Source organism: Sipha flava, unplaced genomic scaffold (genome assembly GCF_003268045.1).
Source record: "Sipha flava isolate LNK unplaced genomic scaffold, YSA_version1 236_pilon_pilon, whole genome shotgun sequence".
Lineage (NCBI taxonomy): Eukaryota > Metazoa > Arthropoda > Insecta > Hemiptera > Aphididae > Sipha > Sipha flava.
The window spans coordinates 1,632,356-1,647,432 of record NW_020272878.1 but is presented as its reverse complement, the minus strand read 5'-3'; the positions used below and the strand labels follow the sequence as shown (position 1 = coordinate 1,647,432).

The window sequence follows — 15,077 nt, the reverse complement described above, 5'->3', positions numbered from 1 at the left end:
ATAAATATTTATATGTATATGAATGTTATAAATGTTCTATTGTTTTTTATATTTCATTTTCTTGCATCAAGTTAAAAGTTAGTGAAATTTTTATAAAAATTCATTGAAGCTCATAAAATATCAAAATTGATATTGAGTTTCTTCATATTTATAAATTCTTAATTATCTTGTTAGAAACAAATCTGTTTTATCACTGTATATATTTGGATAATAGATAAAATTGTATAGAACTTAAAAATTAGAAAAATGAAAAACCAGTGAGCTTTATCTACTTATGAAAATAAACTGATTTATTTTCTATTGCATTTTATAAACATATTCAGTTTCTAGTAATTTTTTTTTTATGAAGTTAAGGAGTTCAACACTTTATAATCTTGTAAATAAATTATGTAATATAAAAGCTCTCAAATAGTTTCAAGTTATACTAATTGTCTTAAATTATTATTAAGTCAAACAAAAATATCAATAAATACCATAATTTAAAATAATTTGAAAAAATTGAGCATTTAAAAATAGAATATATTATAGTTATGTTAAGAACAAAATTATTTTAATAATTTAACATTGTTTCATAAAAATGTAAATTCTTATAATTTTTCTCGAAATAATGCATTTTTATAATAATAAATATTTAAAATTATAATTGTTTGAATACAATAAAACCATTTTACATTTTTGATACATTTTGTAGAACATTATTTTTAAAATTTGTCCAATCATATTTTTGAATTGCCTAGTAGTTTTACATTAAGAAAGTTTCAATTATATCCTTTTTTCATAAATTAAATACCGAAACCCGAACTGTTTTTATTTACCAACCATTTTGCATATATTTTAAAATTAATTTTAGCTAATTTAATTATCAGTAACATATTTTATCTTACCAGTCGGCATGATATCGATGTATACAATAAACCCACAGATCACAGTGTCTATAGGTTTGAAATAATTAACAAGACTATGTTCAAAACCTTACTGGAATAGATTTTCGATTATAGATGTAGTTAAACGGAGTTAACGATCAAGGCATTTAGAATTGGTATTAAGTGTCATACTGTCTTGAGTATATTTGACGGGTTTAACGTTTTTAAGAACATCAAGAGCTACGGTATCAGCAGGAAATTTTATTCTTTTCGTAACACGTTTAAGAATTTTACAAATCAAGAGTCTCTACGTTTTAATTTCAAGCCAAATAGCTCGGAAAACTCTAACGTGATAAAAACACGCGTAGAAAACATATTATACATACTTGTATGTTAATAAGTATATAATAAGGTCTGGAAGAAGTCAAAGAGTTTAGGAGAATAGCGAATAAAGAGCGGGATGAAAAAAGGCTCGTGTGCGTGTGTGGACTCGTTTATATTTCCTATATGGAGATTAAACTCCTCGCGCGTACAGCATACAAAGGATGGTTAGAAACTTTCAACCGAACTTCAGGTATGTATTTGTCCTTTGTTTATGAGAACGACATTCTTCCGATTAATTTGCATCACGGGACCGTATACGGGATTTAAAGGTTCTTACCGAGCAATGTTCTACACAGAACATTTAAGAATAATAACAAATTGCTTTCGATTAAAGCATATAATAACTATAAAAATTTTAACATTATTATTGATAATAATACTAATAATAATAATTTATAGTTGCAAAGGACTTATTAATAATACACGAATTATGATTATGATGCAAAATCTATATGTATAAAAGAAAGTCAGGTTATTTACAAAAGTTATAATTCAAGAACGGCTGGACCGATTTTGTTGATCTTTGATTTGTTGGATTCGTCTCCGTACAAGAATAAAAATAATTTTAATCTTGGCAAGAATACAGACGATTATCTAGATAATTAAAAATATTATCATGGATAAGTAATTAGATAGCTTAGCGTTATTTATCTAGATAAGATAAAACCTGACAAAAATCTATCTAGATAAGTCTCAACACTGGCTGTTACTAGTTCAATATATGTATACATTTTATTTTCGACCTTTTGCAACCGGGAAACTGCAACGTGGTATGTTTGAAAATAAAGGGTTGAATGAAATCTATTGTATTTACACATGTTCATTGTGTGCAAGTCTGAACAAATTCTTATGGTTATGAATCACACACTTACAAATGATCCGGTGCTAACAATTGATTGTCCTGCTTCAAGTCAGATTTATATATTTTTATTATTATTTAAATCCATTATGCTAGATATTGACCCAGTTCTATTAATAAGGTCACGTATTGTCTGGGTTGGGTAACAATTGGGGAGGGGGAGAAAAAATTGATAGTATTATGTTTGGTAGATCAAGTATTTTAATAATCATTTTCGATGATTTGAGTACGTTTTTTTACTAGTATAACGTAAAACGAGTATACGAGTATTCATGTTTGACTGGAAACGGAATTACTTAAAATAACAATCCGTAATTTTTTTTAAATTGTTCGAGACTCGCTGCTTACACTCTCTGCGGGCCCAGAACCGGTCTCATATCTTATTGGATTGATCTGTCACCGGGGCCATAGAGAATGTTCTCGAAATCGGCGTTTTTCTGTTGTTGAATGACTCCCGTAGTGTGAGCCTCTGCGTGTGCCTGGCGTATTTGGCGTACGATTGTGGTGTTTTTAGAACAAAGTTTTTTATTTCTATTTAGTTAGTGCACCCTTTATTTTGTGATTCGCCATTAACCAAGAATTTGTACCCGGGACCCATTCCAGTTTGCCCCTGCCGTTGCGGATCGTCTGTGTATTTGAGTTCCCGTCGCACGTGTCGAGTTATCCACGATCGCGTGGGATAGAATCCAGCGGGACTCAAATATATTGAAGTACTAGGAGCTGTGCCTCCCTTTATATGATTACTTTATTGATATTGTAATATTTTAGTTTATTATTTTTGTGTATAATTAAATGGTTATTATACTGGTGTAAGGGCGCCCAACTACAATTTGTTATTATATTATAATATACCATATAATAGTTGAATTGTTTCCATTTTTTCATTATTATTATTAAGAAAATTAGTCCCGATCCCTCTGATCGATCCAAAATAGGACTTGCGATTCAGGACCACCTATATTCAGTTGCGTACGGCAAATACGTAGGCGTTTTGCCGCGCCGGCTTAAGCGCAAAACAAAAATTAATTCATTTTCTACGAATACGTATGCACAGCTGAATACCAATAATCTGAGATAATACTCATATTATGAAGCTGTATCGTTGAAAAATTTGAGACATATATATCACATTATCAGTTCTAAAAATAAAAATTTTGAAATAAAAACTGAAATATTTTTTACCCGAACAAATTGACGTTTTAGAAATGTTGAAAATTATGACGTTGAACAATAATTTCATTAAATTTAATATATTTTATTAATGTTTGGTTGTATTGTTTGAAACACTTCACGCATCAATGAAATATTGGAACGGTAGATTGAATTGTTAATAAACAATTGTTTTAAGTATTAAATCTGATTTCATTAAAATAAATAACACATATTGACTTAAACTTTGATGATGAGTTACTCATATTGTAGAACTATATCTAAGAAGTTGAATGAAGGTTGGACAACTCGAAGTCAAGAAACTATTGTATTATAATTTGATTGTAAGCTAAAGTGTTTTATATATTTATGGTATTTTAATGTAAGACCGAATAAACCGATTGCTTTTGTTTTCATGAATTTTAAATTTTACAAACATATATTTTATAACAATGTATTACATGGAAATCATAATGCGTGGGTTTGAAATGATTTATTTTGCAAAAATATACATGTTTAAAACGTTTGCATGTTCGGCACATACTTTTTAGAAAAGCGTAGATTAACATAGTACACATTTTATTTGTTTATTTAATGTTAAGTTACAATTCACCTATTTACCATAAAAATTATAAATGCATTTTTATATGTACTGATATAACTGTAGGGAATGAAAATTTGATCATTTACACCCTAATTTAAAATTATCAACAAATTAAAATCGGCTTAATATATATGTACATTTTTAATTACGACATCCATATCAAGCCGTAAGCGTTCCACAAACGTCTAATAACATAATACACGTTATCGCATACTTGATGACAACTATTATTTGTTCTACAATTTATCAAGATTAAAGTAATGAAAGTGTAACGAATTATACATCGTCCTTACCAGTGTAAGACTGTTATTGTATTTGATTGTTGTAAGAATATATTAGAGATTGCTAGAGATTTATTGACCTAAAAATAGGTTTTTCAGTGCTGTATATATATCTGAGTATATTTAAGTATAAACATATAGTTAAGAAAGTTTTTATTTATTTCCTTATCATCCTCCGTCAAAGGGAAGGAAAAAAGAAGCTATTAAATAAAAATAACTCGGGGTTAATAGATAAAATAAAAATATATGTTTTCTCACTTAAAATATGTTAGTCAGTCAGTCAACCCGGCTGTTCCCCCCGAACTTGAACACAAAAGTTTTTGTGAAAGAAATAACCAACAAGCACGACAGATAAACTCTGCTGAAAGACGACTCGGAGGAACGTAACCAGCAGTGTTTCTAAGTCATTGTCGATTTCTGGTCACTGGGGTATATTATAAGTGATTCGAAACAGTCATAGAAAATCTAAAAGGATAAAGTAACTCCTTCTAATCAATCTTTTCGTTTTATTTTTCTAACTCGTACATTGTTTTCATTCAGGAAGTGGTTCTCTATTTGTTTTTTCAACGTGGTGTCAGGTGATTGCATGTCCTTCAAATAATATATTCCATTTGAACCACAACATTAGTACTTGGTAGTAATATATAATTGCTTATATTATACTTAATATAGAATTATAATATAATACAACTTTTTAACTTGAAAGTTCGTTTTGCGGTGTGGTTATATAAGATGAAGGTCGATAATATTACTTTGGATATTTTTATAAACATATTTTTTGTTTTAATTCTTACACTTCCACAATCAATTATGTAATATATAATAAAAATATTTACGTGGGTTCAATTAAAAGTATACAACATGCAATTTATTTTAGATGTCCCGTATATTGTGTATACATTTAATTACACATTTAATTATCATTATTACATCGCTGCACATAATTAAAACAGGTTTGTTTTTTAGTTTTCGAAATGTTACTCACAATTATATGTTTGCTTGATTGTCATATTTTTGGTTTAATATTTCATTTTAAATGTATTTATTTATATATTCACATATATTAACTATTTACTTATATATTTTATTTTCCTATGAAATATAATGGGTTTCAAAACTATTTGTATGCATTATCGACACTTTTATTAACTTTAAAGTAAACAATTATATACTTTATTATAAAAGAAAAAATATATTTTATTACAAGGAAAGTTAACAATATAAAACTTATTACACTCGTTTTCTTATTTAAATTAGTTGACCCATTATTTGATTTCAGATTTTATTTCATTTTTTCCTAAATGCATTTTATTATAACTATTGCACCGGTTAAAAGTTTCAGTTTTATTTTATTACTGAATTATAAAATAATGTGGCGATTAATGAATATGCATGTTTAGTTTAACAGTTAAATAATAAACGGTTATTATTGTCTACGTTGCAAAATAAGAATCAAATGTAGGAATAGTTTAAGGAAAGAAGTTTTTTAACGGTTTTATAACGATAATTTGAAAATTCTCAAATAACGTTGTACATTGATATCGTTGTATTCAAAATACATCCAAAACACTGTTATGGGTTTTGTTACATTATGTATGATGATATTCATTTAGTACCTATTACAAATAATTTGTTATGTGTTATAATAGTTATGAAAATGTCATTTTCATTAATATTGCTTTTATGATTAACGATTAATTATTTTAAATTACAATAGGGTTTTATAATTTCATCGTAATTTTATTGTAACCTTAAAGTTCGTATAAAAATTAATATATTATAAGCAAACAATGCGGATAAAATATAATGTCATAATACATACATTAGAGGTATATACGTTTACGAAAAATAATTTACCGATTTTAAGACTCTTCTAGTGGGAATTTACCAATCCGAAACACGAATTAAAATTGTACTCAAAATACATTACGTATTTTTAAGGTCCTGTATTTCAAGTGGCATAAGTGGAATTAATTAACGCATACCTATTATATCGGTAAACAAGAATACATTAAACAGAGCCGGTATATCACATGCAAGAATTAACAATACAAATACAGTTTTAATCAAAATTAATATCAAATTATCTTACATTGCATTGTGTGACACGGTGCTATAAAATTATCTAGCAAGAACTATTTATATTATTTTTTTTTTTATTCGCTAGAAAGTTTTCTTGGTACAATATATTATTATAATACCAATGATTTTATAACTGAAAAATAATTACAACTACACAAAAACTACTAGAATACGCCATAAAAAAAAAAATCCTTCATCTTGCATTTTGAAGGTGATTATCAGGTCACGCGTAATTTGACACGAGCTTTTATCGATCGGTACGGTCGAGAAAAAAATAGTTTTACCGACGTAAATGGTTAATGCGTGACGTTGAAAAAAAATTGAAAAAAAAAATAATAATAAAAATAATAAAACAGGGTGTGTGTTCTGCGGGGAGAGTAGTGTGCAAAAAATAACAACAATTATTCGTCCAGGATGCTTTGTGCGGAAACAATAAAGGAAATAAAAGTTAAAAGTTCTAACTCAAAGTTGCGAGTAGTTTCTGTTATATAATATGATGGACGGTGTTAAGATAGTCGGAGGATATTTGGGTGGGTAAAAAAAGTTTTTTTTTTAATTCCATTGGCGGTCGTTATCACAACTGGGCTTGTCACTTTGGCAAATCATTAACAACAACCCTTTCGTCCCCCCTCATCGATATGGATCGTTTACTAATGTCTTATGAAATTAATACTGCTACCAACACATACTGTTAAGTTATTCGTAATGCAAATATTTCATAAGTGTAAGGCCCTCCTCACACGGGGATACTCAAAAGAAACTGCAATCGTCTAGGTACTAGGAGACTGGGTGACTAGGCAACTACAGTTGCCGGTTATCTTCACACAAAGTATACTAAATTTTTGTTTTTAGTTTTTTAAACTAGTATCGCCCTACTATTTCGACAGTACAGTTCAGTTTTTCGTATTATATGTGTACATTGATATTTATACAGTAAATAAATTAAAATTTTGTATAATGTCTAGTAGTGATTTGAGTAGCGATGAAGAAATTATTCTTTATCATTACTATAAACATAGAAATATATTAATTATTATTATTACTGTAGAATATGCAACATTTATGCAAATATAAAGAAATATACAATTAATATGTATTTTTATTGAATTATGCAAAAATACGCAAAAAAAATGAACCATATAATCTATTATATATGAATTTATTATGAAACGTCGACATTTATAATTAAAATTATTATTATAGGTGAATTGTAGAAGAATATTTATTTGTATATAAATCCAGGACCTAATCATAATAATATATTAAAATATATAAACAAATTATAATTAATTAATAATATAAATAATAAATTACTTATAGCCATGTACTCAGAACCAATTATAATTATATTATTTTATTATACATATTATTATTATTATTATTGTAATAATACTAGAATATTCTCGGACTTACCTGTGAGCTTAACTTGTGAGGCTACTTCACTCCAAGCTCTTTCCATTATATTTCTTTTGGAGTAGCTTTTTAAGGTATAATTATATAGTTCGGGATACTTTTCTATTTGTTGCACAAATTTTATATTAAAATTTTGATCCATGATATATTATTTTATTATGCATGAAATAAAAAAAATACCAAAATAAATAAATAAAAATTACCAAGCAATTTGATCAACCAAAGTAGCGAGGAGACCGGCATGTCTAGTCACCAGTTGATTAGTCGCGGTGACTTTAGTATCACCGATGAATGACGCCATTCAAACACACATGAGCAGTTGCCTAGTCGCCTAGTATCCTAGTACCTAGGCGATTGCAGTTTCTTTTGAATATTCTCATGTGAGGAGGACCTAAGTGTCTGTGCGTACAAGCTCGGTTCACACCGTATACCGCATGCTGCTTACCGCTACGATTTTGACGCCTTCACCAAGTTCGGCTCCGGACAGTTATTCATTTTGCACCCAATTTATAGCTACTCTAAATCCAGCAAATCTCGTATTAATATTGAATATATTGCTATATAACAATAATATTATTATATAAGTATAACAGTTGACATTATTGCTGGATGCGTCCGTTTAATTATTTGTGCAGCCGTTGTGTATATAACTACAACACAGTCTACCAGTTAAAATTGAGTTCCTAAAACGAATTTAGTATTGTATTTTACTGGTTTATAAATTAAAATTTGTTAAATCGGAGACGAAATCAAACCAGATAGAAATTAAAAATAAAAATCAATATGTTGACTATCTAAACGACTATCGACGAAAAACGACGACGTTTGGTATTGAGCGTTATGGGTAAAGAGTGAAAATATGTGAAAAAATGATGAGTTATTTTCATTCACCATTCAAATGCATAAATGGTAAATTGTATGTATTAATATGTATTCAATGTATTCAATGAGTACAATATCGTTATTGCAAAGATAGGAAACTTTAGACACATCATAGTATATATGGTATTTTTGAAAACTAGTTATGACTTATGCTAAAATGTATTTCATAATTGAAAACGTAAAAAACGTTTATCAATACTTAGTCATAATTTATTTATTTTATATTATTTTTTTCATTTTGATGAAAATTGATTTCAATAGTTCTACTGGTCTTACATTACACAATTATAAAAATAAATTATAACAAAATGCTAGTGCTTTTAATTGAATAATAAACACGTCCAGCTAAAAAATATAAAAACATTTAGATTTTTTTAAAAATTTTAGCTGAAACCGCTATGCTTCGATGTATACAATGTATTATTTCTATGCATGTAATATTTTTGGTGAACAAACACCGCCAACTATTCATTTGAAATTTAACTAAATTACTAAAAAATCGATCTGTTTTTAGTATTCCGATTACTATTTACTTTTGCATTTGTGTTAGTGCGTATGCTACGCATATGAGATTGTACAACAGAATTACGAAAAAAACATTTTGATAATGGCCCAGAGACATCTGCTCGATTGTTTTGAAAAATAAAACTTCCCATGCCGCCAAATGGTAGAACTCATAAAACCAAATTGATTTCGAAAGAAGAATAAACATAACGACGGTTGAATAAATATAACTTGTGTGTATCAGTACGCATTGATAGTGAAAGAAAAAGAAAGAAAAAAAGTGGTTTTCGTATAAATATACCGATTATACAAGTAGAATAAAAAAAAATAGAAGTACATTATTATCATAGTTGTGACCATTAGTTTGAACGCCAAATAGAGTGATTCAGTCGCATCAAAAATACGTAATGAGCGTTTGTGAAGTGAGTGTCTATGTATTTAACGAACAAACAAGATATCCTCGAAATTCTTTTCGCTATTGTGATTGATTAAGTTTCGGTCTTAAGCCAATTTTTTACTGCTGTTGTCTTTTCGTCAGTGATAATAGTGATAACCATTTACTGTATCAGAATTAAATGTCCAAATATTATGCAGTATTCAAGCCTATGGAGAAAAATGTGTAAAGTGAATAAAATGTAAAAAAAAAAACAACAAATATATTAGATTACTATTTGAAATTGTATTTTATATAAAATATGACTTTTATTAATTTTTTTTTTTTTTTAATTTTCACGTTCTTAGAGCTTTATTTAATTTCATACAGATATTTAGTTAAATACGATTAAATTGAACAGACAGAATTGGTAGGAATTACGCAAAGGAAATGTAAAATTTTAAAAAACTAAATAAAATGAAATAAGAAAATATATTTCTAGGAAGCTATTGTCTACCAATTCTATGAAAATAGAATATTCATTTAAATATTTTTTTCGAAATAATTATAAATTATATTATATTAATAATATATTATCACTTCTATTTTTGAGCCATATTTTAAGTTTTATTTTTTTTTCCTTTTTAAAAATTGTTGTATTTTTGATTTAGAAGTTATGTTGAATATAAAACTGATATGATAGTTTTTTAATTATTAATCTATGCTCAATATATATAAAACAACACGAAAATTGTGAAATTAAAATGAACCTAATAGAGATTTTATTTATTTCCATAGTATTATATCACAAAAATATTTGAGTCTTTTAGTTAAATATTTAGTATTTGAAGGAATTCGACTAGTGGTTTTGTAAGTGAAAAGTAATCAAATTAATTAAAATTGCACAAGTCAGGTACTGTAATAAATTAAAATCATTATATAACATATCAAAGGTTTCAATTTTAATTTGGGTATTTTCTGTGCTACGTGTTCCATGAAAAAAAAAAATAATTTCAATTCCTTATTTTAAGGGTTAGGAATAAAAATGGAATATTTTTTACAGGATTGAAATAGAAAATATTTAACGTGAATATAATAAAGTGGTTTGGGAAACCATTTACATTTTTTATGCAATTATTTTTCTGAAAATAAACATTTATTCCTCAAAATGTATTTAAAACTTAAACGGTCTCGTGGAGTAATCCATCCGTATCCTGGAAATAGGATTTCAACATTTGAGAAATCATATTCATAGCACTTGACGTACTACACCGATTACAATATAATAATTTTGTTTTTATTTTATGCGTTATATAAGTTTTTATTCATGAAGCAAATGTACACCTAAGTCTGTAAACAATATAATTAATAACTATTATTTTAATTTATGTTATTCCATAACTTATATTTTATATGCGTATTCAATGTTTCTGAATTAAGTGTTCAAGAAAATATGTCAACGCAATAAAGAATAACATGTTTTTCGATATATCTTGGTATCGATCTTAAATATTAACTATTTCATCAAAACAATAATTATAATAATGGTTTAAGCGAGTTTATTGTTGGCATTTTAATTTAAATGGTGTAAAATGTTAACTAAAACGGTATAATAACAATCGAGTTAGACATCCAGCCGTACGACTCGAAATAATTTAATAGTATCAAAGTGCACAGCTGCCAGGAGAAATGGTAAGTGGATTACGTAGCAGGATTTACATACCGTTTTATCGTAAAGCAGTTGTATTTTACAGTTCAATTGCACAGTCGATCCTATACGAGCCGTGACGTTATCGGGCCCAGGGCCGTCTTCGAACAACGGTGACCATTTTGAACCAACTTCGTGTTGATGATGATTTTCATCAATTACGTTGACATCCATGGTTGTTTGTGTGGTAGAAATGTATTCTGGAAAAAAAAAATTGAAATTTAAACAATATTTTGATTCTAATTATATTTTTCAAGGTTAACTGAGGTAATAATAATTTAATTTTACAACAGTATTCATTTATGATTTATATTGAACAACAAAATTACCTCGTCGGAAAAAATAATTTAGCATTGTTGTACCGAAAATACAGAATTATAGTTATTTTTATTGTGGTCTCATAAATGTATATAAATACAGAATAGAGAACTTATGTCATTCTTAAACAATTTTCCTAGGAAAACGACATAAAAATCATGCACGTACAATCCGTCTATAATCTGATATTTACTGTAAAATTGCGAATAGAATTGTTATTGTAATACGTAGTCCTTAGAATGCATCCTACAAAGATATTCTTTTGCATTAACACTTTTTTAGATTTTGAGTGAAACGATTTACTGTATTAGTTTTTAAAATGGTTTCTATTAATACAATGGAGTCATTTCCAATGATGCGCTAGAATTATTTATATGAATAACTAATCTAGATAGAAACAAATTTTGAGTACCATGACGTACGAATCACCTAATGTTCGCTATATTTGTTGCAATAAAAATGTAGAGTCCGCAAGTACAGTGGTAATATTGGTCTAGAAACCTAAATTTCTAAAATTAGTTCGGATAAGTAGAGAAAAGATTAACTAAGATATTTAATAATTTATTGTTGAAATTATTATGTATTATGTATTATTATTATTCTTTCCATTATAGTACATAATTTATAAAGAATAATAACACATGCATTAGAAGAATTAATCATGGTTACATGATCATATATGACAGGGATAGGCAACTCAAAGTTACTAGAGGGCCAATTTTAAGAAAATTAAAATCTAGCGAGCCAGGTAAGGAAAGCAAAAAAAAAAAGAAAAAAGTCAATCAAAATATGTTTTTTAATTAGTATTAATATACATGAATATAATAAATTCAATACACATGACAGCACGACAGAAATGATACGAAGAAACTTATATAGTTAATTAGTTCGGCACAAACAGCTATGGTTGAAAACTATATGTAACATTTAAAAATTTATCGTTGTTTAATACCAGATAACATGTATTACATCAATATGATTAATTTTAAATTATATGATATAATTTGAAAATATAGCACGGGCCAGATAAAAAAAGGCTCACGGGCCGTCATTTTCCCAGGTATATGAAATACAGTTCGTATATATCGTTTAACCACGATGATTACGATTTAATAATATATGAAATATAATTGATGGTCAAAAAGATGTGTTATATAAATTGATTTTTTTTTTTTTATTATTTGTCTAAGCTTCGACAATTTTATGGTCATTAGTTGACAGTGGTTTAATGGGTTTATTGTGAGGTTACAATACACATAGTTTACGTTTTTTGAAAACTTGATTTTATGACTTCGTTATTAAATACCCAAGTAGACGGTTGGTGTTAACCACAGCACTTGTCAGTGAATACTACTCATCAACGCCCTCTTATTAATTTAATTATTTTCAAAATAATTTATAAAGTAATGTTTTATTTGGTTCACTGTTCAACTGCTTGATTGGCAGACAGCCATCTCGTTTCACTGTAATTTCTCCCTAATATCAACTGTTTTTAATGCTATTCGGTTTTCGCGGTTTGTCCCGTAACTAGGTCCTTGGAGAATTATACCATTGAAAATATTGTTCACAGTTAGTAATCATAGATTTAATGAATCAAATATAATACGTTTTTTTACACACATTATACGTAAATGCAAAAAAATGAACATTATAAATACATTTCAAATGTATGTTTATAAACGATTCGCTCGTTTGACGACATTTAAGTATTTAATTTAAAAATAATTCCCTAGAACTAGTTGTTGAGGGTTTGCAGAAATATTCTATGATTCACGTGGAACTGGTAAACGTACCACAACGATTTAGTATACGCTTTATGAACAAAATTGAGTCAGATTCTAGTTAAAACACTTTCATTCAAAACTCCAAATTTTCTAAGGAACAAAAACACACATAACGGTTATATTCCAACAAAAGAGCAAAAATTACAGATGTCTCAAACCTTGACTACTACAAGATTTAGTTTGTCTCTTATTGAATAATAATGGCAAGTCCTATTTATTTTTCCGAAAAATCGGCAATACACTCGCCACTTTGATAGAAAACTATTTTCATTAATACACAATGTACTATATTATAGTACATTGTGTATTAATGTAAACAATGCAATAAGATCGATCAAATAAATACTGCTATAATTAACATACTTGGTACTCACGTGGATGCAACCTTGGCTTTAATAGTTTTGACATATTCTTTCTACACGTTTTGAGTACCAATATTGGTGCTCACACTGTTTGACTCTCAGGCTTTGAGGGTCAATTTTGGTACTCATAATTTTTCATGATTACGTCACTGAGTACCATTATTGGTACTCAATCAATTAATGGAATAGAGAGTACAGAAAAAGACGATTTATTCCATTTAAATAGCATTGTAATATTGTTATTTGTTCATATACAATTCTTTCTTTTTATATTTTGCGTAAATTAAAATACAAAATAATGTATAATAATGAAAAAAAAAAACAAACAATATTTGCTTAGTATTCTTGTAAATAAAAATACTTAGCTTAAAATACTAAAATATTTTTTAACAAAATGTAAAAATAAAAAAAATTCTCTATTTTATCTTTTTTGACGAATGCATCGTAAAAAAAACAATATAAACATAGAAACTTAGAACAACTGATACATATAGTTTGCACTTTTTGTGCATGCTGTCTTCCACCTTGCTTCCCCATCCCATTATAGCATTCGTAACATCTTCCTCTCTTGCATGTAACTATCTTATGGTTTTCTCCTTGACTTATTTGAGATATTTGAGATTTTTTTAGTAGTGATTTTAAAATGCTCTTTCTAAATTTAGTAACGCCCATTTTGTTACCAGTCACAGTAGTGAACAAAGTTGGTGCATTTAATAAACTTGTGTTTAATAATATTTCAAACGCTACTTTGCGATACCACTTCAGTGATCGTCTAAGTGGTGAATGATATGATTCTCTTAAGTCCGAAATATTCAAAAATCCTTTGACTTTATTATAGTCGAATACAACTGTTGACTTCAAAATTGTATTATCATATTTGTTAGTAGTTTCTATGACATTATCGTTGTGTTTGGTTAATAACATTAATACATCTCTCTTGTCCTTCCACTTCAATACAAGAATATTATTTTCATTTTTATTTGATAGTATTTCCCCTTTCTTTAATTTTGCATTAATAACATATTTTGGATTAAACTTCCTATTGAATCTTAAAGTACCTACTGAATTGGTTGATCGGGACTAAACTTCATTTGCTAAGCTGATAGAAGTATACCAGTTATCGGTGAATATTGTTCTCCCCATATCCAAGTAGTCTTCGGACAATTCCTTGACGATTTTAGTTGAAAGTCCATTCTCGGAACTAATTTCCTGTCTGCATATATTTTGAAACCTACTGTATATCCATCATTCGTGCATAGCAAGAAACCTTTATTCCATACCTATGCCTTTTGTTTTGGATGTATTGACAGAACGACAAACATCCGACAAAAGGAATAATTGATTCATCGACACATAAGTTTTCACCTGATACGTTATAATTTTTAAATTTGTATACTTACATATCGACTAAGCCACGGATCTTAAATATTCACTGTCCTCGAGGACATTCATTTTTATTACAATGAGAACTTCTTAGTAATAATTCAAATCGATTTATTTTCATAAAATTA

General features: G+C 27.8%; 1 protein-coding gene across 2 annotated transcripts in view; it reads right to left on the bottom strand.

Annotated features, from left to right (window-relative positions):
* LOC112683787 (contactin-4-like) overlaps window positions 1–15,077 on the bottom strand; it is a 577,774-nt gene that overhangs the window by 109,761 nt on the left and 452,936 nt on the right. For both annotated transcript variants that reach the window (XM_025554941.1, XM_025554942.1), the window contains one exon: window positions 11,118–11,302. In XM_025554941.1, the coding sequence (XP_025410726.1) occupies window positions 11,118–11,302 (185 nt within the window). The remainder of the gene's footprint in view (window positions 1–11,117; window positions 11,303–15,077) is intronic.